Here is a 24,963-nt window from a genome sequence, read left to right on the forward strand (position 1 = left end):
AGCCACCCTGGCGTTCAGTACTCTATATTTTCCCTTATGCAACTAAAGTAAGCCATATAAATAATTCGCACAATATACATACAGTATATCTAAAGATAAATGTGTTGGGTGATAGCGTGCCAAATATATATTTAGAAGACAATTATTTTACACTGGAGGTGTAGATGATAATTTGTTCACCTTGGTTATGCTTTTCTGCAGGTTGTCTTTGCCCATGTAGGAGGCCTGGTCACTGATCGTCTGCTCTGCTCTCTGCATGGTGCTGCTCATTTGACTGCGGCAGTTCTGGAACTTCTTCAGAAGCTCCATCAGATCGCTGCTCTGCTGCTTCCTGCAAGGCAAAAAAGACAACAGGAGGGATTTTAGGTGATCAGCAGAGTCGACCAACCATTTTATCAACACCTTACACATGTATCAGCTGACATGAGCCTCTCCTATCTGACTTACCTGTCAGTTAAAGCTCTTCGAGTCTTCTCATATTGAGTATCCACTTCCTGTAGCAGGTTTTCTCCTTCCTGCATCTCTTGGAGATCAAAGAGGCTCTGGATCTCCAAATTCTGTGCCTGCAGCTGCTCCTCCAACTCAGACAGGGCTCGAAGTCTGAAAAACATAAGATTAACATTAAATGTAGTGTTAGTATTCAGGTTTTATTAGGTGAGAAATACCTACGAAAAATTTACAAAACGAATAATTCTGCATAACTGAATACCCAACTTTGGAACAAAATTTAGAAGATCTACAAGAAAAATCTTAAGACTCACGTTCAAATTTTATTGCAGTCAATTTGAAAGTAATTTATTTTTATTTTCTGAAAACTTGCCAATGAAAACAAACAATCTTGACCATCAAAAGCATTTAGATGCTTTGCCATGCTGGCGTGAAGACACCACACACCTTTGTTGCACAGCAGGCATGGTGGGCTCCTTCAGGCCTGTCTTTTCAATGGTGTCCTGCAGCTTACTCAGCTCTCCCAGAAGCATCCTCTTCCTCAGGCCGGCAGATTTGTTCTGAGTTTCCTTCTTGACGCTCTGTTGCTGAGTCGCCAGTCCACTGTCAGCCTCCTCAAGCCTCCTCAGCAGGGCACCAACCATGTCAAGGCAAGAAGCTGGGGCATCTTCACTTGTGATGGTCAACCTGGCTCCCTGCAGGAGTAGATCTAACTGAGGCGCTTTGTCTTTCAGACTGTCAATGCTCTGCCTGATCAGAGCCAGCTTGGAGCGACAGTCTTGCAGAACCGCAGCATCACTGCAGGGGGCGCCCTGTACTCCAGAGATGTCTTCATCTACAGTGCGCAGTGACATTAGGAAGCGGTCAAGGGCACGGGCAGCTGCCTCACTCTTCCTGACTTGCTGTCGGAGCTGATCCAGACTGGTTTTGTGTGTTTCCACCTCACGGGACAGTGGGAAGCAGTCCCTGGGGTCCAGGCTGCTGGCTTCAGGGTCCAGACGGCACAACTGGTTCAGTTCACTTTGGATATTGTCATCCAGTTCCTACGACAAAACAGTGTCAAAGTGTCAAAAATGCAGGTTAAAGGTTTGCACTGTTAAGCCCTGCAGTCAGATTTTTTGCTTGTTAACTGTGATAACATCAGTTGCGTTCACTACTAAATCCTGCACCTTGGGGATGAGTCCCTAAATATCTATGAACCTTTGTGTGAAGATAAATATTTTCATGGCTGACAGCAGACCTTGATGTCTTTGAGGATATTTGTGTTGGCCAGGCTGAAGGCAGTGACGTTTTTGGGCTGCCTCAGATAGCGGTCCAGGCGATCAGTGAAGTCCACCATGTGGTTCTCAGTGGAGTCTATCTGTCTGAGGGCAGCCCCCAATGAACTTCCTCTCCTTTGAAGGTTGGACTGTTGGCTACGCCACTGCTCCTGCAGCTCCAACTTCTCCTGCTCCAAATCAGTGTTCCCACTCAGCTGGGAACACTGGGAGCACTGGTTTGCGAAGTCGGACCACAGAGACTCCGTCTCCTGCCTCAAGAACTAAAAAAAAAAAAAGTTCAGAGTTCAATGCAAGAAAAAGGCACGTCATGATGATTTGGTTGCCTTAAGGTTTTTACACATGAAAGCAAATTCCACAAGAAGTCCCACAAAATCTGATGGTAAAATGGTTAGAACCCCATTTTTTTTAAATAGGCACCTAGGTATGTGGCCTGTGAATTACACTGTTTAAAGTGGACAGCAAAGGGCATGCACAGCACCTGATGTGGGGCTCGAACAGATACAGAAAACCCCCCACTAATTTTTTCACCATGTAACAAAAACTTTGCTACACTGTTGTTAAACTAACATTGGCCAGCAGGAATCTAAAAAGCAGTTCCCCTAGATTAAAGACAAAATGTGCTTTTCATGTTCCGTGCTAACCTCCCCCCACATCTTGTTGTCGTGGTTTCAACACTGACTGTGCTGGAATGTAAATCTGACTGATGTGAAGAGGATGGGGTCATTTTATTTATTACTACGAGATGCTTCTATGATAAATCTCATATACATAACCTTTGAATTCAGAAAGAAATTTGAACTACCGAGTCATCTGGCGTTTACTCTAAGTACATTTTTTGCAAATGGAAAAACACTTATTTTACCTGTATTTCTTGGAGCCGTGTGTGAAGGCCCTTTAGAGAGACAGAGTCCGAGGGAACATCCTTGATGCTATGTTCATTTTTAGCCAGTTGAGCCTGCAGAGCCCTTTTATAATTCTCATATCTGGAGATTTTACAAATACACAGACATTCAGTATATTTTATTTAAAATTGTACAAAACACCATACATCATGTCAGCTTATCAAAACAAAATTCAGTCTACCTTTCCAGAGCCTCCTTTTTGTTGACCTCTCCCTCTACAGATGCATGCTTTTCAACCTCTTTCCTCTCCACAGTGACTGTATTTACTGTAATCTGCTGCACCTAAAGAAGAATGAAAGCAAGTTATCTACACCAAGTGGCTGTTGTATGTTGCTTGTCAAACATTTGGTAGGGTTTGCTGGAGGATGAGACACTGAGTAGTTACTAAGGGAGTCTTTGCATCACCTACAAACTCTACTTAGCTAAAAGCTTTTCAAATGAGTTGTTGTTATACTGATCATAGAGTTTTTTCCAGACAGTACTTGGTAAAAATGAGACTGTGTCTTACCTCAGCCGGTACAAGGGGTTTGTCGCCTGGAACTGTGAGCTCCTTTTGTGCTGTCACATCTTCACTCACGGCTCCGGTCATCCTGTGACACAGACATTTTATTTTAGCCAAACAGCTGCACAAACATCTGTCTTCAGAGAGAACCTGGAATGTTGACAGCAAATTCGTCTGACATTAAACCCTACACTCGAAAATTAAAATATTATGACATCCTGCAAAAATTATGGACAATCTTGTGATGAGATCATATCAATCATGACGTGAGCCAAAATTTCAGAACTTTTGCCTTAATTTTGACATCTCAAGGAATGTGAACAAAGGGTCTACAGTGGAGGGACTAATGTCTCATTCCCCACTTTCTACCCCTCTACCTCCTGCACCCATGCTCAAACCACCACTTTTGTCCCAACTACACATTTATAAAGTTTTGTGACTGATTTACTTACACCACTGCGACATTACCAAAGTGGGAAATCTGTGTACAAACTGCTCAAAACCCCCTGTTTCGGATATCAAGGACTCTATCTTTTTAATCAATTTTTATTATAACAAGTGACGTAAAATCACATTCAGAATTTTAGTATGGGAGATAAATTTGTCAACACAGGTTGAACAATTAAAAAAAGAGAATAAATGACATTTGTCACGGTTGATCTCTCACAGTGTAATGTTTCTACTATTTCTCACCTTGACTCAGGGAGTGGTGCATCTTGGTCTCCGCTGAATTGACGCTGGATGGCAGCCAGCCTTGTCTCGCACTCCCTCAGCTGAGTCTGGGCGAGGCGGTGGGCATCCTCAGGGCTTAGCATGTCACACAGCTCTTTAAGGGCCTCCAGGTGATGCCCTGCCTGGGCAAAGGTGCCATCAACTGAGAAACAAGCCTGGGAAATTTTGGCAGAATAAAACAGTAAGCAAATGGGCATGTTCATAGTTACATTTGAATGTTAATACGAAAAACATCCCACCTTCCACCTTTTTTGTTATTGTTGTTTGTGTTTTAGATTTATAGAACTGCAGAGACCTACCATTTAATTCTTAGTTTTCTTACATATTATTCAATTATATTTTTGAATATTTTGCATTTAAATACCTACATTTTGCATCTTCAAGGCAGTTTTATTGAAATAAACAACATAAGCAAGCCCCAAGAAGGCAGCAGCTAATAGAAGTACACAACAAAAATCAAAGAATGCTGTTTTTATCTTCTATTATTTTTCTAAATGTCATATAATTTATGTTGTATGTACAGCTGTTGTTTTATGAATTTGTAAATGTTTATGCTACTTTATTGGTCTATAAGCAAGTTGTATAATTGCAACAGGTCTGTTTTTCACACAGTTTAAACTGATAAAAACAGCAATCTCTAAACAATCACAATTACTGATTCCCAAAAACAAAGGCTCCAGGGAGGCATAAAAACAAGGAACAACAAGATTTAGATGAGCAGAGCACGTCATATGACTACGGTCCCATCCACCAAAGCACACCCGCCAAGAGTTAATTTTAGTAATTTAACTACCTGGGCTTGGTTTTCTAACTGGGAGCTTAACTGTATCTCACATTGCTGGGCAGCTGTGTTAAAGCATTTCCTTGTTATTTCAAACCGTGATTGCTGCAAATAGCTTGTGATTTCAGCTCTCACGGCCTGGGTGATACAATGAGAACAATGTAAATAAGAAAAACATGCAAAATGTCACAACATAGAAGTCTATGAGACTTGATAACATTCAGAGATGAAGCTATTTGACATTCATGACAAACTCACAACTCAATAAACAAGTGTTAGTGTTACCTCCCACTGAGACCTGACAGACTCGGTGAAGAACTCCATGTCACTGAGCTGTGAAGGAGTACAGAAGGCCTCCATGCCTTTGGCTGCTCTCAGGAACTCCTCCAGCAATTCGGGGTCCAGAGTCCTCAATGTCTCCTAAGGAGACAAGTAATGATCAGCTGATGGGCCCTAACAAATAGCATTGTTTCAGGAAAAGTTCACTTGCATGTGATAGCATTTTTTCCCCCATTATAACTAGCATTCCATGTTTAAAAGGGCTAATGTGGGTGTGCCTATAAAAACTATAAAAACACCTCTTGAGTTTACATAAGAACATCAAAATCACAATACAGAAGAAATAAATAATTCCATGTACCTCCTTCACTGATGCTTCCTCAGCCGATATACATTTGTCTTTGAAAATGTTAATAGCTTCCAAGATGTGTTCTTGCAGGCAGTGCTTAGCCTCTTCAAAGCCATTCCTGGCCAAAGCCTGGGCCTTGGCATATGCCTCTGAGTAGGCCTGGGGAGGTGCCTGGGCAAGGACCGGAAGATTGATGAAGTCTGGTGACTCGGCCTGGGATTGAGGCAACACATTGCAGTGAGAGAGGAGATTGGTTTGGGGCTGGTGAAGTTTGGGTTGTGCAGGGGACTCTGTCTGGGGCTGCATCCTGGTTTGTGAAGGTGACAGGTCCTTCAATTGTTGGGGTGATTGAGCCTTGGGTTGGGTTGGTGACTGAATCTTGGGTTGAGCTAGACAGTGAGGTTCCAGTTTTGGTGCTGTTTGTACCTGTGGTGGGATTTCAGCCTCAAGTTTGGTTGTTGATTGACCCTTGGGTTGTGAAGGTAGTTGGGGCTCTGGCATGGGCTGTAGCTGTGCTTCAGCCATTGGTTGAGTTGGCAACTGATCCTTAAGTTGGGGTGGTAGTTGGGAATCAGGTATGGGTTGTGGTAGTGAATCACCCTTGGATTGGGTGACTGACTGAACCTTGGGTTGAGTTGATGTCTTAACTTTGGGATGTGCTGGTAAATGGGACTCAGGTTGGGCCTGTGGCAGTGATTCAGCCTTGGGTTGAGCAGGTATTTTAATCTCATGTTGTGGTGCTGACGGAACCACAGATTTGGGTTGTTGAGGTGGCTGCTGGAACTGAAGCTGAGGTGGTTGAGTCTGTGCCTTCACATTTGGCTGTGCTGATATCTGAATTTGTGTTTGGGACTGGGCCTGCAGTTGAGGCTGGTGAAGTTTGGGTTGGGGAGGATACTGAATGTGGGTTTGATGTAGGGGTTGAGGCATTTGAGTTTGAATATGGGCCTGAACCTGATGCTGAGTTTGGGGCTGATAGTGCTGGGACTGAGGCTGGGGGTAAGGATGGCGTTGGAGATTTGGCGGTGCCTGCATCCATGTCTGTTGCTGGACTTGTCCTTGTTGTGTCTGAATATGAACCATATTATAAGCTGTCATCTGGGGCTGGTGTTGCGGGGTACTCTGGGGTCTTATTTCAGATTGGGTTTGGGCCCAGAATTGGGCTTGTACTTTTGGCTGCATTTGAGCATGTGCATATGATGGCCCCATATCAGAATAACTGGGGGCCCCCATTTGAGGTCCTTGCAGGTTCCCAGCTGGGGCCCACTGTGGTAGAGCATGGACCGATGGATAAGGCTGAGACTGTGAAGTTTGACCCATTTGTTGATTGAATGGTTGGGGAATGGGATGTCTCTGCTGGACAATGGCTTGATTTTGTAGCTCCTGATTGGATTTCCACTGCTGGGATGGAGGCTGAGCCTGGGAGTAACTCTGGGGATAGTGGTGGGGTGGTGCTGTAGCCTGCAGGTGTTGCATAGACATTGGGGATGAGGTTCTGACTTGAGTCCAAGCCTGCAGTTGGCCCTGGGAAATATGTCCTGGGTGCTGAACTGCTGGCTGACCATGTGCCTGATAATGAATCAGAGGATGCTGCTGAGACTGGACTACAGGCTGACCTTTGGCTTGATGTTGGGTCAAAGGTTGGTTGTGACTTGGCTGGGCCATAGGTTGGGCAAGGGTTTGAGACTGGAGAGTATACTGAGAATGAAACTGGGGTTTAGCCATGGGTTGGGTATGGATTGTAGACTGTGTCACTGGTTGAACATTGTTTGGAGGCTGGGCCTTTGGTTGAACATGGGTTTGAGCCTGGGACATGAACTGAGAATGGATTTGAGAATGGATCTTTGACTGATGATGTGCATGAACCTGGACCATGGGCTCAGATGTGGTTTGGGACTGGGCCATTGATTGATCAGGGATATGAGGCTGGGTCTTTGGTTGAGGATAAGAATGAGGTTGGACCAATATTTGTGCATAGCTCTCAGGTTGGGTGATTGACTGAGGAAGGGTTTGAGAATGGACAACAGATGGAGCATGAGTTTGAGCCTGAGCCTGTACAGGTGGCTTTGGGGAGGGTGGCCTGACAGGAGCCCATGACTGTGGATGACTACGAAGTTGAATGTGTGATAGCACTGGGGGCTGAATTTGGTCCTGCAGAGAAGCTTGCATTGGGGAAGATTGTCTGACGTGACTCCACATTTGAACTTGAGCCACAGCCTGGCCATGCGCTTCAGGCTGGAGTTGAGTCTGAAACTGAACCATGCTTTGGGCTTGTGACTGGTTATCATCCTTTGTTTGTGGGAGAGGCTGGCCTTTTGGAACAGATTTATTCTTAGTGTATGAGTCTGGCTGTGCCTGTCGTCGTGTTTCTTTTTGTTTTACCTGTTGGTGTTGCTGCAGCAATTGTTCCTGTTGCTTTTGCTTTCCTACTTGCTGATGCTGCTCTGTTTTCTGCTCGTGCACTTGTTCTTGCTTCTTGTGTTGTTCTGCTTGCTGATCTTGGTGTTGCTCCAACTGCTCAGTAGCCTTTTCTTGCGCCTCAGGGTGTGCCTTAGGACTTCCTTTAGGTTGTTGAACAACCTGAACTGCTGCCATTGTTTCTCGGTCTGCCTGCGTAACCTGGACTGGTTCTTGAGTGGAATCCTGGGTTGAACTTGGAGTTGTTTGCAACCAGGGTCGGTTCCTCATGGCCTGAGCCTTTCTGTTTTTAAGTTCTTGGGAACTTAAGGATTTCTTTCCAGCTGGCTGCTGGGGGGAAGTCTGCTCATTGCTCTCATGTGTCTGTCTTACTTGTCTTTCAACCTGTATATGTGTTACCCCATACTGCTGACCATGATATTGATGCATATCTACCAGCTGCCGCTCAATTTCTTGTGCTTCTTGTTTCTGCTGTTGAGGTTGTTTTGGCAGGGGATCCTGAACCTCCTCTTGTGGTTGACGTACGTTGGGTTCTTGTTGTTCTGACTGTCTACTGAGCTCATGCTGCTCTATTACTACTCGTCCTGTAGATTGCTTTTCACTCTGTAGAGTTGTCACTGTCAAGGCCTGAGCTTGGCCTTCTGGGGCTGACATTAATCTGGCCTGTGTCACAGCTTGCGCATAGGTAAATGGTAGTGGGGGAGAAGTAATCTTTTCTTCTCCATATTCCTGCACCACTATCTTTGGTACAAATGTTTCATGATATTGAGAAAGTAACTGTGGCTCCTGAGCTGGCTGCCTGGTGTCCGGCTCTCTCAGATGTTGAGGGATTTGTTTGGCGTGGATAAAGACTTTTGATGGAGGCCCTTCTGGGGGGCTTCTACTTCTGTCTCTTCTGGCTCCCAAACTGCTCAGCATACCCACTGCTTCCTGGAATTGCAATCATACAAAAAAATCCATGTAATAACATTCCATATAATAACAACAATAAAAGTTGATAATTGAGGTTTAAATTGTGTTTGAATTGATCCACAAAAGAGCAATGATTTACTGTATGTCAACAGTATCAAGACCACTTGCCTGTGACTGAGCAACAGCAGCTCTCACTCGGTCCTGCATGGCAGAAGCATGGAAGTATTGGATGGGAGAACTCTTCTGATTTGTCATTACCATCACCTGAAGGTCTTGCTCCTCAGTCACCACCTGACCCTCAAGCTGTAGACCTCGAGAAATCAGGACCTATAGGGATTGATAATTTCTGGTGAATATCTACTTTTCTCCAAACATTATGCTTTTTACTACGTCTCCATCGAGCAATCTCCCTGCACTGTGGCTCCTCTCACCCTTGCTCTTGTGTCCTGGCCCCTCTGCTGCTGACGCTCTGTAGCCCTCAGCAGCTGGTAGAGTTCCCTGGCCTCAGCCTCCCAGTGTAAAAGTTCAGCCATGCGACTGTCAAGACCTGAAACACTATGCTGCAACTCAGCACACACTTGTTCTGCCTCATTCAGGGTCTGCATTACCTGTTGAGATCACAAAGGATAAATGGTAATGAACAGGAAGCATTAGGAAGCATTACACACCAGCAAAAAGTAAATATAAAACAACATTTTTTCATCATCATATTTATTATCTAGATGAAATTAGACAATAAAATAAAAAGGGACGTTCCCTACTTCAGGTATAGCCAGCTTCAGCCTTTGCAATTGATCTGCTGGGCATTCTGGGGAGGAAGCAAGAGCCTCCTGATCCACTTCTTTTATCTTCCTCATTATAAACTGAAAGACATAAACAGAGTTACTTAAAGAGAGACGTATACAGTATGGACATTCAAAGCAGAAAATAGAACAGAAGTAGCAACAAAGAAAAAATCGTCTCAATCCATGACTAACTTATGGCTTTGTACTCATTAATGTGGTGTGAAAATAAAAGTGATAAATAAAAACATAAATCAATAGATAGAAAAATAAATGCAGACAAAAATAAATTCAATCAAAAGTAAATACATTAGGAAATTAAATGTTGAAATAAATTAATACAAAATTACGTTATCATTATTTATTTTTGTTGTTTTTCATCTTTTCACATTAATTTTCACATTAACCTCAAATTAATTTCACAATTGAGGGTTTTATTTCAACATTATTATTGAAATATTATTTTTTCAAAGTATTTATTGTCATTATTTATGAATATTTGTTGTTTGTTTTTAAAAGGCCATCATTATTTCATGTTTCTTTTAGGCTTTTTTAAAGTCATGATTATGGCAGCTGTTGCCCTCCATTCAACTCCTCTCTGTCAAGATGGAATCTATTCAGCTGCTAGTCCTACCTGGATTCTTTTCCTGTAGATGCGTAAAGGACCTGCCATTGTCTCAAGAGGCTCTTTGAGAATAAGCGTGGCTTCTCTGATTAGAGCCTGAAGGTCCTGAGGTCTAACCTGGACATCAGCGCTTGGTTCAGCCATGCTCTCCTGGAAAAGCCACGGGAGGTGATTTTTAGAAGTGTTTGTAACAATAACTTGCCAGTCAGACAAAAATGATAGATATTTAAATAAAGACAATCTCATTTATGGTTTCTTTGGTTTCCTTGGAACTTACAAATGTGTTTCCCTTCACAAACTCAGCCCAGTGCATGTTCAGTCTGCGGAGCTCCTCTGCCAGGCTCCGGCTGGTCTGGGGGTCTGTTGATTCAATCAGGAAGTTCCCCACCTCATTCAAATGAGCATGCCGGGGTCCCCACTCTGCCATTGAGTCTGGTGTCACCTTCATTAAAATGTATGAAAGAGAGCTGGAATATCATATTGTTTTGTTTGTTTTTTTAGGTGTATTCTAACATTAAGGAAGCATTCATGCAATAGAGAAATGATCCAGAGGCAGAAAAAACATTTTTCTACTATCTGTATGCTTCCTACCTCTGGTGTGTAGCCATAGCTACGAACTGCAGAGCCATGCTCCAGCCAGGCCTGCATGGAGCTCAGGCCATCACTGTACGAGTCCCAGGCAGTCAGAACCCTTTCCATCATGCTCTTGGCTGCGGTGACCTCCTCCAACACCACAGCTGATTCCTCCTCCAGCTGCTTCATCTGCAGACTGACGTGGTGGTAGTCTGCCGCTACGGAGGAGAGACAAATGGTCGGCTGGTCTGTCAGTAAGGACTAAAACTATCATAAGTAATAAATGTATGTGAATACATTTTTTTTTTTTACATACTTTTATATAAATCTTAAGTTAAACAAGGAGGAGTTAGACTGTAATGGGAATTATAATCAAACAGTGCTAGGAGACTTACCTAAAGCTGATTTGGTTGAATATTTCTCCAAAACTTGTTTCAACTTCTGAAGGGCTGCAGTCATCATAGAAGGCAGCTCCTGGGTGTTTACCAGCTCCTGTGTTAAAACAGCAGCATTTTAGCCACTGCATGACTTCCCTGAAGCCACTTCCATTTAATAAAAAGCCAAATCTGAAGGAGGATGGCTTACATGCCATTCTTGCAAGAGCACCCTGACAGCCTCCGGGGATATGTAAGGCCTCTTCCAGACCCTCAGCTTGGCTCTGATCTGCCCCATCACATCCAAAACCGTGTGGCGGTGCTCCCGGTATTCCAGCTTTATCCCTTGGTACTTAGCGGTCACTCTCACACTGGTGAACCTGGTGAAGAAGAATTTGACAATGGAGGAAAAAAAATTGTGTTCAACAATTATTTTGAAAATTATTCAATGAAATAGTGAGGACTTGCCTATTGTGTATCTTTATCCATTTATATTTTTTATAGCACAGATGAATGTATTCGTTGGATGACTTTTGATAGATTTTCTGTTTGAGATATTTATCACTAATTGCCAAATAAACTGCCAGGATTCATGTTTTCAGTGAATTATGTTGTTATTGGATTCACCTACCTCCAGCAATTTCTAATTAAATCATTAACATTAATATGTATTGTCCCCTGACTGGTCCACACCGGCCAACCAATCCATCAAAACTGGTCTCCCTTGCTCTCTCTTTGCCCTGAAAATTATCTGGTGAAGTTTTGCGCAGTACAAAATTATTAATAAAAAAAGTTATTTAGTCAAAATGACTGACTGAAATTGGACAGAAAAATCTGATGAATTGAAGACCCATCCCAAAATATATATCCAACCAGCCAAGAGTTATGAAGTCCTCTGAACCCCTTCTGCAAAAATTGCAGAATTAACCACATTTTACAACATATCTGCTGTAGATTTTCCTGACATACAGAATGAAACCACTTGATGTAATTGTTCACGTGATCATGAACATGCACGTCCACCTGGGAAAGTCCCCTCACCTCCTCTTCAGCTCCTCCATCTTGTCAGTGGGAACCAGCACATTTCCATACTCATCCACGTTCTGGAAGGCTTGGAAGGTTTTCACCTGCTGGGGCATCTCCTCCAGGCAAACCTATGACAACATTCAGCTGTGAGCTTTTTCCCATAAGTAGTGTGTCTTGATGTCTTGAGTTATGACAAAAATAAAAGCTTATTTCCAGTTTAACAGTTCAAAATGTCTACAACATCTTTGTAGGTTTTATTCCTACTTTAATGTATATTCATATTTTATGTAAAGCACTTTGAGAAACTTCAAACTTTGTTTGAAATGGACTGTGATACATAAATAAAAATGTACTATTATTATTATTTACTCTGAGCAGCTCCTGTTTCTCCTTGGCTTCGTCGGCAGCCCGGCCATGGTCCTGAGGGTCGCCGTCCTCCTCAGTCAGAGCCCCCTCGGTTCTCAATAGCCAGCGTGCCACCGAGTCGAGCGGCGCTGGGAGACTCATGTCTAACTCGATTCTGTACTCGCGCAGCTAAAATATGAAAGAGACAGAAAATGTGTTACATTATGAGTTAAAAAAAATGTAGAGGAGTAAAACAAAGAGGAAGACAAATGTAAATGTAAATTTGTCCAAAAAGATGGTGCTGGAACACAAAACTTAGACAGAAGCATAGAATGGTCGTACTTGCAGTTATTCCTTTAATGCTATTATGTCCAAATCCTCTATGTTGATGCTGAGATAACGAAGCTTGCTGTCTCGTGATAACATGTATTTTTATGGTGATTCAACAAACACTGGATTCGGAAAATGAGTGTCTGACATGATAAACAAAGCTTGTTATCAAGCGATATTTAAAAAAAAAATGTGATAGGGAATGTGTTTAGAACACATCTGAAATGTGTTTTCATAGGATTCAAAGAAATAGTATCACTAATGGTGGTAATAACAGTGTCCTTGAAATATATTATAGCTGGTTCAATAATTGTATGTGCAGCGCTTCTCAGTTTCTATAGTTTAACATATTCAGCATAACTCCGTATTCTATTGTGTATTTAGTTTAAAAAAATGAACCATACAATGTAAAACCTACTAGGTCTTTTACCTGAAAACCAACAAAAACTGACATTATAAAAGAAAGTGAAATTTAAAGGTGCAAGAGGCAAAAACTTTAGGAAAACAAATAATTAAAAAAACTCGAAATTTATCAGAAAACACAATGCAATCTATCCATCCATACAGCCATCCATCATCAACTGTGTATCCTGTTTATGCCAGGGGTCTTGGGCCTATCCCAGCTGTCATCCTGGGTATATCCTGGACAGGTCACCAGTCCATTGCAGGGAAATTATTTTTATAGTGCTGAAATAGTTATTGCAAAAATGTTACTGGGTCCAAAATCTTTACAATATCTTCATTACAGTGATTTGGCTGACAAACGGTTAAGATCTCTGAACCAACAGCATAAACAAGTTGATATCACATGTTATCTACGTGTCGTCACCGACCGCAGGAGCTCAGGAGTTGCCAAGTGTTGGATTAACTGGAGAAATGGCTGAGAAACACAAGGGTTCATTCCGTTACGCTGCTCAAATACAGTCGGACCATTAAAGGAGCAAGATGAGGGTCAATATTGGTTCAGTGTTTCTCCGGTGGTCTACACTGACAGATCAAAATAAGTTGAAAAGTCACGACTAAGTTGCCATTTTTCTGCTGGCCACGTTAGCCAATGTATGCTTACTAACAATAGCAATAGCATTAGCAACATTAGCCTCTGACTGGTTAATGTAATTATTGTTCGTGTGTGACAACATCACGAAATGTATCATGACGAGATCGACCAGCTGAATTGTCTGTCTTATTACTGCTATTCCAACTCTGAGCATACGTGGTTAGTTGAGGCAACCTGGTAACCAGTAGGATAGATTAGAGCAGAGTGAGAGAGAGAGACACCTACTGACCTGGGGGTGCAAATGTTGTCCATTGCGCTTTTAAGCCTTTATCAAGATTAAAGAATAGCATACATTTCAGTGTAGAACAAGAGAAATCTGAGTCCAACAAACCTTTTCTGATAGCGAGTCCCATGCCTCTCTGAGTGCCACCTGCTCCTCACTCAGTTTCGAGGTTCTTCTCATCGCTGTCAACAAAGGCATGATGGGACGTCGCTGCTCATTGAAGGACACCAGAAAGGTCTGAAATACCTAAAAGACAAACAGAAAGGTCATGTAGTTACGCTGACTTTAACAGAGAGATATTCAAGTTTGGCTAACAAACATTTCTGTGGATGTTGTATTGTGACAGGAACATACATGGTATCTCTCACAGTAGCTCTCTCCGTCAGTGGAGTCCCATCCCTCCAGCAGCTCATCGTAGGCCTGAAGCAGCCAGCACGTCACCTCCTGGGCCTTACGATCAGGAGTTGCCTGGAAACGGAGACATCCAGAGACCAGTTACTTACTCACAGCAATCAGACTCTATTCAACAAAGGAAAATATTTCGAACCAAAATGTTGTCTATTGCTAATTTGTATTTGTTTACAAATGCAAGGTAGGGAACTTTTTGACATTTCCGTTGGTCATTCGTGGGTTAAGATGAGCTGAACATAAGATGACCACGGCTGCATATATTCTTCTCACACTAGAAACTATAATATTTCATATATTTCATGAGTTCTGAGACAGGTGACAACAGCAGGATCTCAGTTGTTGTAGAGTTGCCTTGGGACACTTTATTCATCTCGTGGAAGGCAGAGAGACACACCCTTATTTTGGCCCCCTTCCCAGAGAACAGGGCAAACTGGTCCAATTCTGCATGATCAGTCCTGCTTCTCAAACATCATGTAACTCTAAGGTAAGTTTTGTTTTCAGTTTTTATTTGCAGCAGCTGCAGTGCTGCCTGAAACTTCCCTGGTCCCTAGAGGGTCTGGTATTTTTGCAACCGTCTGATGCTGGTTGAACAAAATCTCACCAGTAAATCTGTGTCATTAGTGCAGAGACAATGAAAGCATCACTATCATGACTGCTGAAGAACCAGTTACCTGCTGCCCTGACGAACAAAAGGTGTTTGTGTACATTGCTTTTTTTCTAGGTGTGCCTTTGCTAAACAAAGCCACACACTCAGCCAGTATTGTGAGGCTTGGCACTGCCACACCCTCGAAGGCTCTTCTCCTGTCCACGTACGAAGATACAAAACCCACCCAAAAGTGCAGCCAATGAAAGTACTGGTCTGCTGGTGCAGCGTTAGCATCGCTCCCTGCCTCCTACTATCAGCTGGATCTGAGCACTGCCAGATCACAGGCTGAGCCAAAGACAGTGCACTATTTGTGTGCCTCTATGCTCCCCTATTATCCAGCTAGAACCCTTCGCTACCAGGATGCAGGGTTACTTGTGGTTCCTCGAGTCCAAGCCTTAAGCTATCAGGCTCCCCTCCTGTGGAATCGTCTCCCAGTTTCGGTCCGGGATGCAGACACCCTCTCTATCTTTAAGAGTAGACTTAAGACCGTCTGTTTTGATCAGGCTTACAGTTAGTTCTGGCTTAGGCTGGCCCTTCGATATGCTGCTTTAGGCTTAGATTGCTGTGGGATCTCCCATGGTGCACTGGGATTTTCTCTCCTCCTCTCTTTCCTCTCTGTCCTCCTATATGTGTCAAATATAAATCATACCCATATGTGTTACAAACTCATCTTCTTTTCCTGAGCCTGCGGGCTCCCCGCATCCCAGATCCCGGGAGTTGCTGGAGGAGGCTACAGACTTGAAGAGGCTCAAGCTGCCACCCTCAGCACCACCTGCTCACGTCCCCGTCTTTCCTTCAGTCTCTTCTCTTTCTTTCTGTACATCTGTCTTCCTCTATTATCTGTCTTTGTCTCTGCCCTGCTCTCCTGCTCTCTTTCTCCCCAACCGGTCAAAGAAGAAGGCCGTCCCCACTGAGCCTGGATCTGTTCCTTTGTTGTGATTTGGTACTATAAAATAAAATTGACTTGGCCTGACTTGTCTTCAGGTCATCCGTTAACCAATCATCAAAGAACGGTTGCCATCATACTAGCAGGTTGATACCTGTCGGCGTCCATGCAGGATTGGAATTCTTACATACATTTAGCATCTATAAAACTGTGACTTAGCCAAGATGAGTCAGTTGTAAATCATGTGCAGATGATGGTCGAAACTCTTTCTGCTGTTGGAAACAGCAAATCCCCTGAATCTAACATGATGATAACAGCACAACAGTGTGAAACCCATGGAAACACACCAAAGATGAGGCCTCTGTGGGCACCGAGGATGCCAGCCTGGCGTGCTTTTCACCATATGATTCGTTCCTGAAATATTAGCTGCACTTACTGGCGATTAACATGATTTTCTCAAATTTAAAAATAAGAGGTTTGAGAATGAAGGACACAATAACTGGTTTTGTGAGGTGTTAACATACCGCACAGTGGCTCCGGAGTGATAATTACTCTTGAAAAGATTAATGACTTCAACTGAAAACCTATGCATGCGTGACTCATTAAGTGTCATTAAATGCACTGCTGATTAAGAGCCCAGCAATGAAGTGCAGGTCAGGTGTACCTGTCGTAGAGGAGAAGCAGAGACAGCAGGGGTGTAGTGAACAGGTAGGTTGACAGGAGAAGGAGCTTTAGGAGGAGTCAGGTATTGAGTCTGTGAGGGGAGGAGGCAGGAAAGAGGTGAGGACAAGCAAAGGCAAGGCAAGTGGTTGGAGAAAACAGCAACAGACACTGAAAATCCACTGGCACATTTGAAAGAAATGAAAATAACACAATTCATCATTTCAGTTTATTGGTACTTATCACATAGACTAAAGGGTCACTGACACTAAGAGTCACATGACAAAAAAATCTGTAACAATTAATCTGAAATACAGGCTGTAGGACTAATTTATCGTGTGTATTTTTTTTTTTTAAGTATCTGTAACATTTGTGGGCACTTGGAAAACCACTGCAACCTCGTTTTAAAAGTAAATTTTCAAAGAATTTCCATTTTTCTTAAAAGATGCCATTTGTTTTCAGTCATGACTTGTGGTGAAAAACACAGGAAGCAAAAATGTTACAAAAAAAAAAAACCCAGCTGATTTTAAGCTGCGCCACTTTTACATTGAGGAGGCATTATGAAGAGGGAAACTATTTGCACCATGTGAGTTTGTCAACATCAGGATCCCAGCTGAGCTCATGGCAACTGATCATCATAATATGTTCATTGTTCTCTTGGAAATCATCCTGTCTCCAGTTTATGTTCTGTAGTGAAGCGCTTTGAGGAATTTGTTTCTAAATTCGTGCTCGTGCTATGTTGCTGTTAGCGCACTTCAACTTTTGAAAACATACGCATCGATAAACTGACATGTGAGGTAAGACTTCTCAGAGGACGATGCAGCAGCTATAACCAATAAATGTGTTTTGTTAAACGGATGATGTCGTTTTCTTCACTTTAATGTGTTTCATGCATGGCCCCTGGGGGGGACAAGGGACGAAAATGACTTCCATCACGATGTGCTGATCTCTCCAGGCCACCGCAATACACTCGAACACTTAGAATGTTTTTAGATGTTACTAAGGCATCTAGGTTACTTATTTCTACAGCATTTCCAAGTCTAGTTAGAACCTGCTTGACACTGAAATATTGTAACATGAACAATGTCCCAAAGCTGATACACACCTGCATTTCCTCCTCTGGCACTGGCAGGTCTCTTGAGTACTGCAGGAACTGAGCCACGTAGGTCATGATGGACTTCTCATCGGGATCTCGCACGTCCACATCTGCATCACAATCCTCCATGATTAGACTCAGACTAAAGCCAAAAGCTTCAGCTAGAAGTATGAGCTTCAGAGCAGGTGGAGTCAGAGGCTGTTACGTGTGGCGTTTGACTTTATAACATGCGGCTGGAAAGAAAGTGTTTGTAAACCAAAAGGCAGAGCAAAGCGAAACAAGAACGTGATTTATCAAAGTCTGAAGAAAGGAACCAGTGAGCAGGTCAGCTGACTATCCAATCATCATCCCACTTGCCCTCAGGCTCACTGGAGAGTGTCACACACTCACAAAAATTCACATTGCCTCGTTTTATTTACTTCGACACAAGTATGCCGATGAAATGTATTTCGTTTGGGGAAGTTTGTAGAAAAGAGCGTGTGCAACTGAGATCACTAGTTTTGGGATAACTGATGCATAAATCATATCAAAAGTCAAGCAAGTCTCATGGAAGTATCAAGTTGTTCAGAAACTCAGAATGTTGCTGAGTCATGGTGAAATACTGTATTGATAAATTCTACTTTTAGATATTTTTTTTTCCAAATATTTAGCTTCAAGTAAAATGATTTAGGCTTCTAATTTGTGTGTAAAGCTGGTTTCAAAAGAAGAGGTTGTAATGGGTCACAGTACTTCTCTGTCACAAAAGTCATATTATAATTGAACTGTACAGTATTAACAGTTGAACACCTCTGCTAACTAGTTCAGTTGCGATTTACCGTAAAACCATGTTTGCCAATATAATGAACTGTATGTAGTGCAGATTCTGGTGCAGTGGTCACCAATCTTTCCCTCCTCAAGTTCTTCATTGATGTCAACATAGACAGGCTAGACCCCACTTTCCGTTACACCACGTCAAACTTACTGTGTCTGATGGAATCAGAACTCCTTTATGACAACAAGTATTTTTGATGTTGTTAACATTTTGTCTTTGAATTCGCCCTTCGTGCAAATCAGCTTCATGACGATTTTACTTGGAAGTCACAGTCATTCAGACTCAGTTCCTGGAGATGGCTGTGAAAGTGACCAGTTTCGCAGCCTCACATCGCCTCTACTGCTCCTCACATGATGTTTTCACATCAGTTTCATCATTTAAACATGCTCGGGATAATGTCACCGATGGGTGTTTGGTTAACTGACAGCACCTCCACCGGAAGGGCCGTGATATTATTATTCTTGTCGTTGTTGATGACGGAAAGACACAGCTGACAGATGGCATCCCGAGGTTATATGACACATGACGCACTTCTAATCTGAAATAACTACTCGAAATGTCCCAACCAATTGATCGTTATTGACTTGTTGGTTAAAGAAAGGTTTTAAAAGCATCCTTTTTATGTTACTTGTCGAGTTATACGTGGATTTTGCAGAATCTTGTGGTGAAACATTGAAGATGAACTTTGACCTTAAGCCAGAAATGTGTGTGTATTAATTTACTGATGATAACTGTTGATCTTTGACTTCTCCTTAACTAGATATTGTTTTCACAAGAATTAAAAACAGGTGAACGTCGTCGTCGTCCTCCGCTTTATCCGGTGGGTCCGGGTCACGGGGGCAGCAGCCTCAGCAAGGAAGCCCAGATTGTCCTCTCCCCAGCCACTTCCACCAGTTCCTCCGGGGGAATCCCGAGGCGTTCCCAGGCCAGCCGAGAGACATAATCCCTCCAGCGTGTCCTGGGTCGGCCTCGGGGCCTCCTTCCGGTTGGGCATGCCTGGAACACCTCCCGAGGGAGTTGCCCAGAAGGCATCCTCACCAGATGCCCGAACCACCTCAACTGACTCCTCTCAACATGGAGGAGCAGCGGCTCTACTCTGAGCCCCTCCTGAATGACTGAGCTTCTCACCCTGTCTCCAAGGGAGAGCCCAGCCACCCTGTGGAGGAAACTCATTTCAGCCGCTTGTATTCGCGATCTCGAAGAGTTAAAAACAGGTGAACAAACCTTCCAAATAATATTGTTGTTGGGACATGTAAAGCTTAATGACGCAACATAAAATAGAGTACTTCTTGTGTCTGTCAGCAGTATTTCAGTATTACATCGAGACAATTTACTTTTTTAAGTTAACTGCGACCTATATTAACTTCCAGTAGGTAGTTGCATATATCTATATATACACACATCACATGGTTTATTCATTTTTCAGTATCACACTAGTCGAACCTGAATGTTGTAGGCAGAGATTTCAAAAACACCACATTGCCCCACCCAGTCTGAGCTCAAAGAGGAGAAAAAAGAATGCCACTATTGCTGCCCGTTAACTACAGTGAAATTTCGTGACCTGATGCATCATAAATCATCACCCATGTATGAATTCTATTATTGTTAGAAAAGGTCACTGGAGAAACAGTCTTCACATGACTCTGAATCAAATGTGAAATCTGAATTAGATGAACTACCTGCTACTGCTGCACTGTAACAAACTCCAGTTTAAACTGGTTGGTTGTGTCTTACCATCAGGCTCCAGCAGTCTGGGGATCCTCAACTCTCTCTCAGCGATGTGAAATGCCTCCTCCAGGTTCTGCTTGTTGCTTCTGGTCCTGGCTTTAGACAGATCTACCAGGTCAGATCTCAGCGCGTATAAGATGGCCAGGAAGACCACGCCACTCCTCCAGCTCCCCTTGAAGTCTTTCACATTTATGGAGCAGCCAGCCCTGAGAGGAAAGAACCATTTCTCTTCTGTTAGGATAAGATTACCTCTAAATCAGCGTGGGTGACGCTATCGCAGGTAGCCCATGAGATGAGAATGACAAAAATCGAACAGACTGTCAGTTAAGCAGAAAAGAGCTGTGAACACCAAATCTGACGCTAAAATATGTTGAATACGACTACAATATTTTCACATCTAGAGCTTACAACGACACGTGTGTTCAGTATTCACTCGCTTTTAGCTCTGTTCTATCATCTCCTCAGTAGGAGTACGATGAATTGTTTTTACTTCAGCGCATAGGAGTTCTCCGGTAAAGTCTTTTTGCTGACAGAAGCTTACTTGTGACACTGTTCGCGGACCCAAAGCAGGAGGGCCTTCTTGGCAGAGACCCTGAAGCGCTGGTGAAGGGGTGAGCCTCGGGGAGGAACGGGGCTGCTGGTGGCTGAGCGGCTCGACAGGGTGGAGCGAGAGTCCAGACTGGCCAGAGACTCCATGGAGGACTGACGGGAGTTGAATGAGAGGCCACTGGCTAACTCCTCAATCTGGAGGGAAACACCAGAACACAGTTAAATTAACATTTTACATATGTGTATCTTTGAGATGATACACTTAACAGAGAAAGAATTGGCTTCCTGGTAAATTCAGTCATAGTCCAGGGTTTGAAAAAGGGGCAGCAATTTCTGGTCGAGTCCATTCTTGTACTAAAGATATTGTAGCAATGTGCAACCCAACCAAATTGCTCAAACTAAGAGAGTCAGTCTTATAATATTTATGTGTGGCGTGAGCCTGTAGTTTACATTAAAGCTAGCTTAACCCCATTTGTTTATCAGACTGCAAATGGATCAAACAAACAAATAGTGAAACCAGTTCAACGCCACAGAGAACAATGGCTGAAGGAAGCACTGCCGCCGTTTTTTTTTTTGCTTATGCGACACTTTGGTGACATTAAATAAAGTAGAATGAAAAAGATGCAGAGTCCTGCTGGAGATTCTTCAGATAAAGACAAAGCCACTTGATGTGAAGAAATAAAGTCACCTTTTTCCTTGAGTTTGGCCATCAGTTTGTAGCTTCATGTTGCTGAGTTCCACTGTAGATGACTTGCAGCCTGTTGCTTCATCTCTCTACCGTGTTGCACAGTGCCTTCAATTTTTCTAAGTCTGCATTAATAAAGGGCTGACCTGGACCAGGACCCCATGGAACTAAGCTAGCTTTATTGTAATAAATCAGCAGTTTTCAAGATTACACTTGAGATCCTCTTTGAATTCTTAAAAACAAAGACAGTATAACAAGTTTTTTACAACATCAAACTGCCTCTTCATCATCTCATCTGAGGGCGGAATAGATATTACAGTGACTCACTATCACATCTGCAGGTACAAAGTGATACTAAGCTGCAGGGTGCACAAGTCATCGTGCTAACTCCATCTTTGAACTCACATGATACTGGAGAATGATTGTCCATATGAGGCCCAGGATGATGGACGGTCTGCCATCAATAATGTCAGGAATGTTTATGTTGACTAGTTTGATCTGTGGAGAAAAAGAAAAAATTTAAAACCAGCACAAAGCCTCAGTTCAGACATTAGAAAGGAAAAAATGCCATAGAGGAAACTGGCCAGTGACTGGAGGGCCCTGTGGGTGTGTAATTTACCGATTTCTTTCTCAGAAAGGAGAGGGCTTTCTCAATGTTGCTCCTGTGCTGGAACATTCCCCGACCTCTCTCCCGACTCTGTGAAAAACAACCGAAGCGGTTCAATACAACTGTAGAGGGCTGGTTAATAGCTGTACAACCGCACAGGTGTAGACGGGAACTCACGATGCGCTGGCTGCTCATCACCTCCAGTAGGTCCAACAGTTTGGATCCATCACGGAAATCACTGAATAGATCTACAACCATACATGGCGGCCTCCGCTGTTAACAACACACACATTATCTTTGATTTAGGCTTTGTTATACGGAACCATCTGGGACATCCTCCATGGAAACAGTTTGGAAAAGGGCAGATGATTGAAGGATCCAGCTGTCTATCTGTGTCCATCAGTTCTGATGGAACTGGCGCTATAGCAGCAGCCACCACTGTAGGGTAAAACAGGCAGTCGTGTGATCATCAACCCCAAAACATGCCTCCATCAACCTTAAGGATGCTGACTGGCCCAAAACACTATTGGTAAGGACACAAGCATATAACACAAAGCCTTGCAAGATGGATTCTCACGTGATCTCCAGTATCCAGCTGCCACTGGAAGGTAACTCAAAGTCCTCTGTCTCTAAAAGGTTTGAGGTTGTGACCCTGTTATGTCTTCAGTCCGAGTGCAAAATATTTATACAGAAGACACCCAGAGAAAATGTTAAGATTCCAACAAGGAACGGTAATGACGCGTCTGTAATTTTGCAAATTAAAAAATAAAACAAACTTTTGCAAGAAATTTCTGTTTCGTATGTCAAACCTATTGTCACCAATATGACCAAAACTTCATCCAGTAAACAAGCATTTTAAAGGTTGAATAAGACTGTAACCCATTGAAATAGAAGCCTTTTACTTTTCAAGTCTACTTTGAGTGCCTGTTTCTTATGCCATTCTTGGTCCTGAGATTGACAGTGCATGTATATCACTTACATTGGTGACTAAAAATAGATTAGTGCAAAATGCAAATTGCACTTAGGAGCATGGGTTCAAACAAAAAATTAGCAAGGTGGGTGTGTCCATCCTCTGCACAGCTGCCTGCCAAAAAGAAGCGATTTGGCCTCCAGGCATGGCTACATTGTATCACGGTTGCAGCAGCTGGAGCGAATTCCGGACGATGCTTGTGATTCTACATGAAGCGAAGAAGCTGAGAATAATTAGTATATCTATTTTTGACAGACAGCATATCAAACTATACAGAGCAGATCAAGGAAATCCCCGTACGAACAGTGAATACATGTCAATTTTGAAAATATGGAAACCAAAAGTACATGCAAACTCCTGAAAGCAAAACCAGAGAGAAAAGGACAATGTAAGCACGTGCTCTGCGCACACAACAGAAATAAATACACAGGGGAAAATGACCGAATCAGCAGAGCCTGAGCGAGTTAACAGAATCAGATGGGCAAATGCAAAGCATCTTCATGTTTTAGAACAAAGAAGAACTACTGTGATATTGACATGTTCACATGCCTGTGGCATGTTTATCCATTGTTTTGGATAGAAATCAAATTGGGTAGCTTGCCAATATCTCCTCACACCGTTTTATTCAGTAAAAACACACCATTTTCAAAGTTGCACCCCTGTATTTCTTCATGTATATTAAAATTTTCAAATTGCAGCACAAGTGATGCTTGGTTTAACAAAAGGAGCAAGCGTGATGCCCTGCGATCACAATTCCATGTTGTTTTTAATCATTTTAATTGATGCAAGCAGCTACACTGACCATGTGGCTGTGCAATATTTCTCTATCCTTTTCAACACAGGTCTATTTTTCTGTCCTCATCATCCTCTAAGAGTCTAAAATGACAAAATCTTGAAATGACAAAAAAATGACAACAACTCTTGTTTGCGCTGCAAGGCGGGCAGAAGGAACGGAGCCAGAGCAGCGCCTTAAAAACCCCACTCCGATGTTGCACACCACAGAGGAACACAGCCGATCTCAGCTGTCAAAGTTATAGAAGTCCGCACGTGCACATGTTGAGACGTGGTCATCGGTTAAAACCATTTAAAACTCTACAGACAATTAAGAGAGTCATTCTTTTCCAGCTATGTTCAAACAGAATCATCTGAAGAAAGGAATATTCGTCAGCTCACCTCAGCCTTGTCAAAAAGCTTCATCATCATCTTACCCTGAAACTGCCTGAACCTAAATAAAACATATTGTCGATAAATGACAGGAGAGACAGAGTACATATCTCTGGGGGGGGTGGGGGGAGGGTTGGAGCCTGTCCCCTGCTGCCTGCTAAAAAAAAACAACTTGTTGAAGAAACTGGCAAATTGTAGCAGGATTGAAAAGAAAAAAGAACTGCACACAAATCAAGTGTTAAGCAAATCTGTTGAGACAGAAATGAGAGGCCCGCAACTTTGGAACTTCTCCCGCCTGCGTAACTTGAGTTCAAGGATGTTTGCTGCTCGTGTTTGTATCTGAGAAGTTGATGTTTGTGGGATGAGAAGCGATGATTATCGGCATGGCGGGCAAATAAAGCCTGTTTATCGATATGCTCTATTTTATCATGCCAACTAGCGCAGGTAAACATACAATGTCAAGCTGGGACTGAGTTTATAAATGCCCTACAAATAGTATATAACCTCAAATAATAGATTCAACAAACAGGGGCTGCAAAAGAAAAAAAAACTTGAAATGTATCTTTTCCATATTTATTTCTCTCTTTGAGTCTTCTATTTGTTATAACATCAAAATGAAAATTCGACCTATTCATATATAAATGTTCAAGATCAGTTTTGATGAACATGTGAATGTAAAGGAAAGTTTATTTGAGGGGTCATGAAGAGCGTTTTGTCCAAACGAGATTTCTAATAAGTAGTTTTCATATTTTTTATCTGGATAGGCTGGCAACTGATGCATGATTGCATGGAAATCCCAGCCAGTCAGAGTTT

At 42.7% G+C, this 24,963-nt stretch overlaps 1 protein-coding gene across 1 annotated transcript in view; it reads right to left on the reverse strand.

Annotated features, from left to right (window-relative positions):
- The window catches only part of syne2b (spectrin repeat containing, nuclear envelope 2b), a 157,292-nt gene that overhangs the window by 121,996 nt on the left and 10,333 nt on the right, over positions 1-24,963 (reverse strand). The window contains exons 3-30 of the mRNA XM_086183457.1: positions 22,194-22,289; positions 22,029-22,106; positions 21,815-21,907; positions 20,717-20,919; positions 20,182-20,381; positions 17,646-17,746; positions 14,292-14,405; positions 14,046-14,183; positions 12,352-12,516; positions 11,998-12,110; positions 11,168-11,336; positions 10,978-11,074; positions 10,601-10,800; positions 10,287-10,451; positions 10,019-10,159; positions 9,364-9,465; positions 9,034-9,210; positions 8,771-8,929; positions 5,285-8,620; positions 4,930-5,064; positions 3,825-4,018; positions 3,138-3,219; positions 2,811-2,911; positions 2,590-2,710; positions 1,688-1,987; positions 895-1,490; positions 448-600; positions 181-331 (exon numbers count right to left, since the gene is read on the reverse strand). Of these exons, the coding sequence (XP_086039583.1) occupies positions 181-331; positions 448-600; positions 895-1,490; positions 1,688-1,987; positions 2,590-2,710; positions 2,811-2,911; positions 3,138-3,219; positions 3,825-4,018; positions 4,930-5,064; positions 5,285-8,620; positions 8,771-8,929; positions 9,034-9,210; positions 9,364-9,465; positions 10,019-10,159; positions 10,287-10,451; positions 10,601-10,800; positions 10,978-11,074; positions 11,168-11,336; positions 11,998-12,110; positions 12,352-12,516; positions 14,046-14,183; positions 14,292-14,405; positions 17,646-17,746; positions 20,182-20,381; positions 20,717-20,919; positions 21,815-21,907; positions 22,029-22,106; positions 22,194-22,289 (7,680 nt within the window). The remainder of the gene's footprint in view (positions 1-180; positions 332-447; positions 601-894; positions 1,491-1,687; positions 1,988-2,589; positions 2,711-2,810; positions 2,912-3,137; positions 3,220-3,824; positions 4,019-4,929; positions 5,065-5,284; positions 8,621-8,770; positions 8,930-9,033; positions 9,211-9,363; positions 9,466-10,018; positions 10,160-10,286; positions 10,452-10,600; positions 10,801-10,977; positions 11,075-11,167; positions 11,337-11,997; positions 12,111-12,351; positions 12,517-14,045; positions 14,184-14,291; positions 14,406-17,645; positions 17,747-20,181; positions 20,382-20,716; positions 20,920-21,814; positions 21,908-22,028; positions 22,107-22,193; positions 22,290-24,963) is intronic.

The sequence above is a fragment of the Aulostomus chinensis genome, chromosome 17 (assembly GCF_037954235.1).
Source record: "Aulostomus chinensis isolate RoL2024-O1b breed Wild chromosome 17, RoL_Achi_v1.0, whole genome shotgun sequence".
NCBI lineage: Eukaryota > Metazoa > Chordata > Actinopteri > Syngnathiformes > Aulostomidae > Aulostomus > Aulostomus chinensis.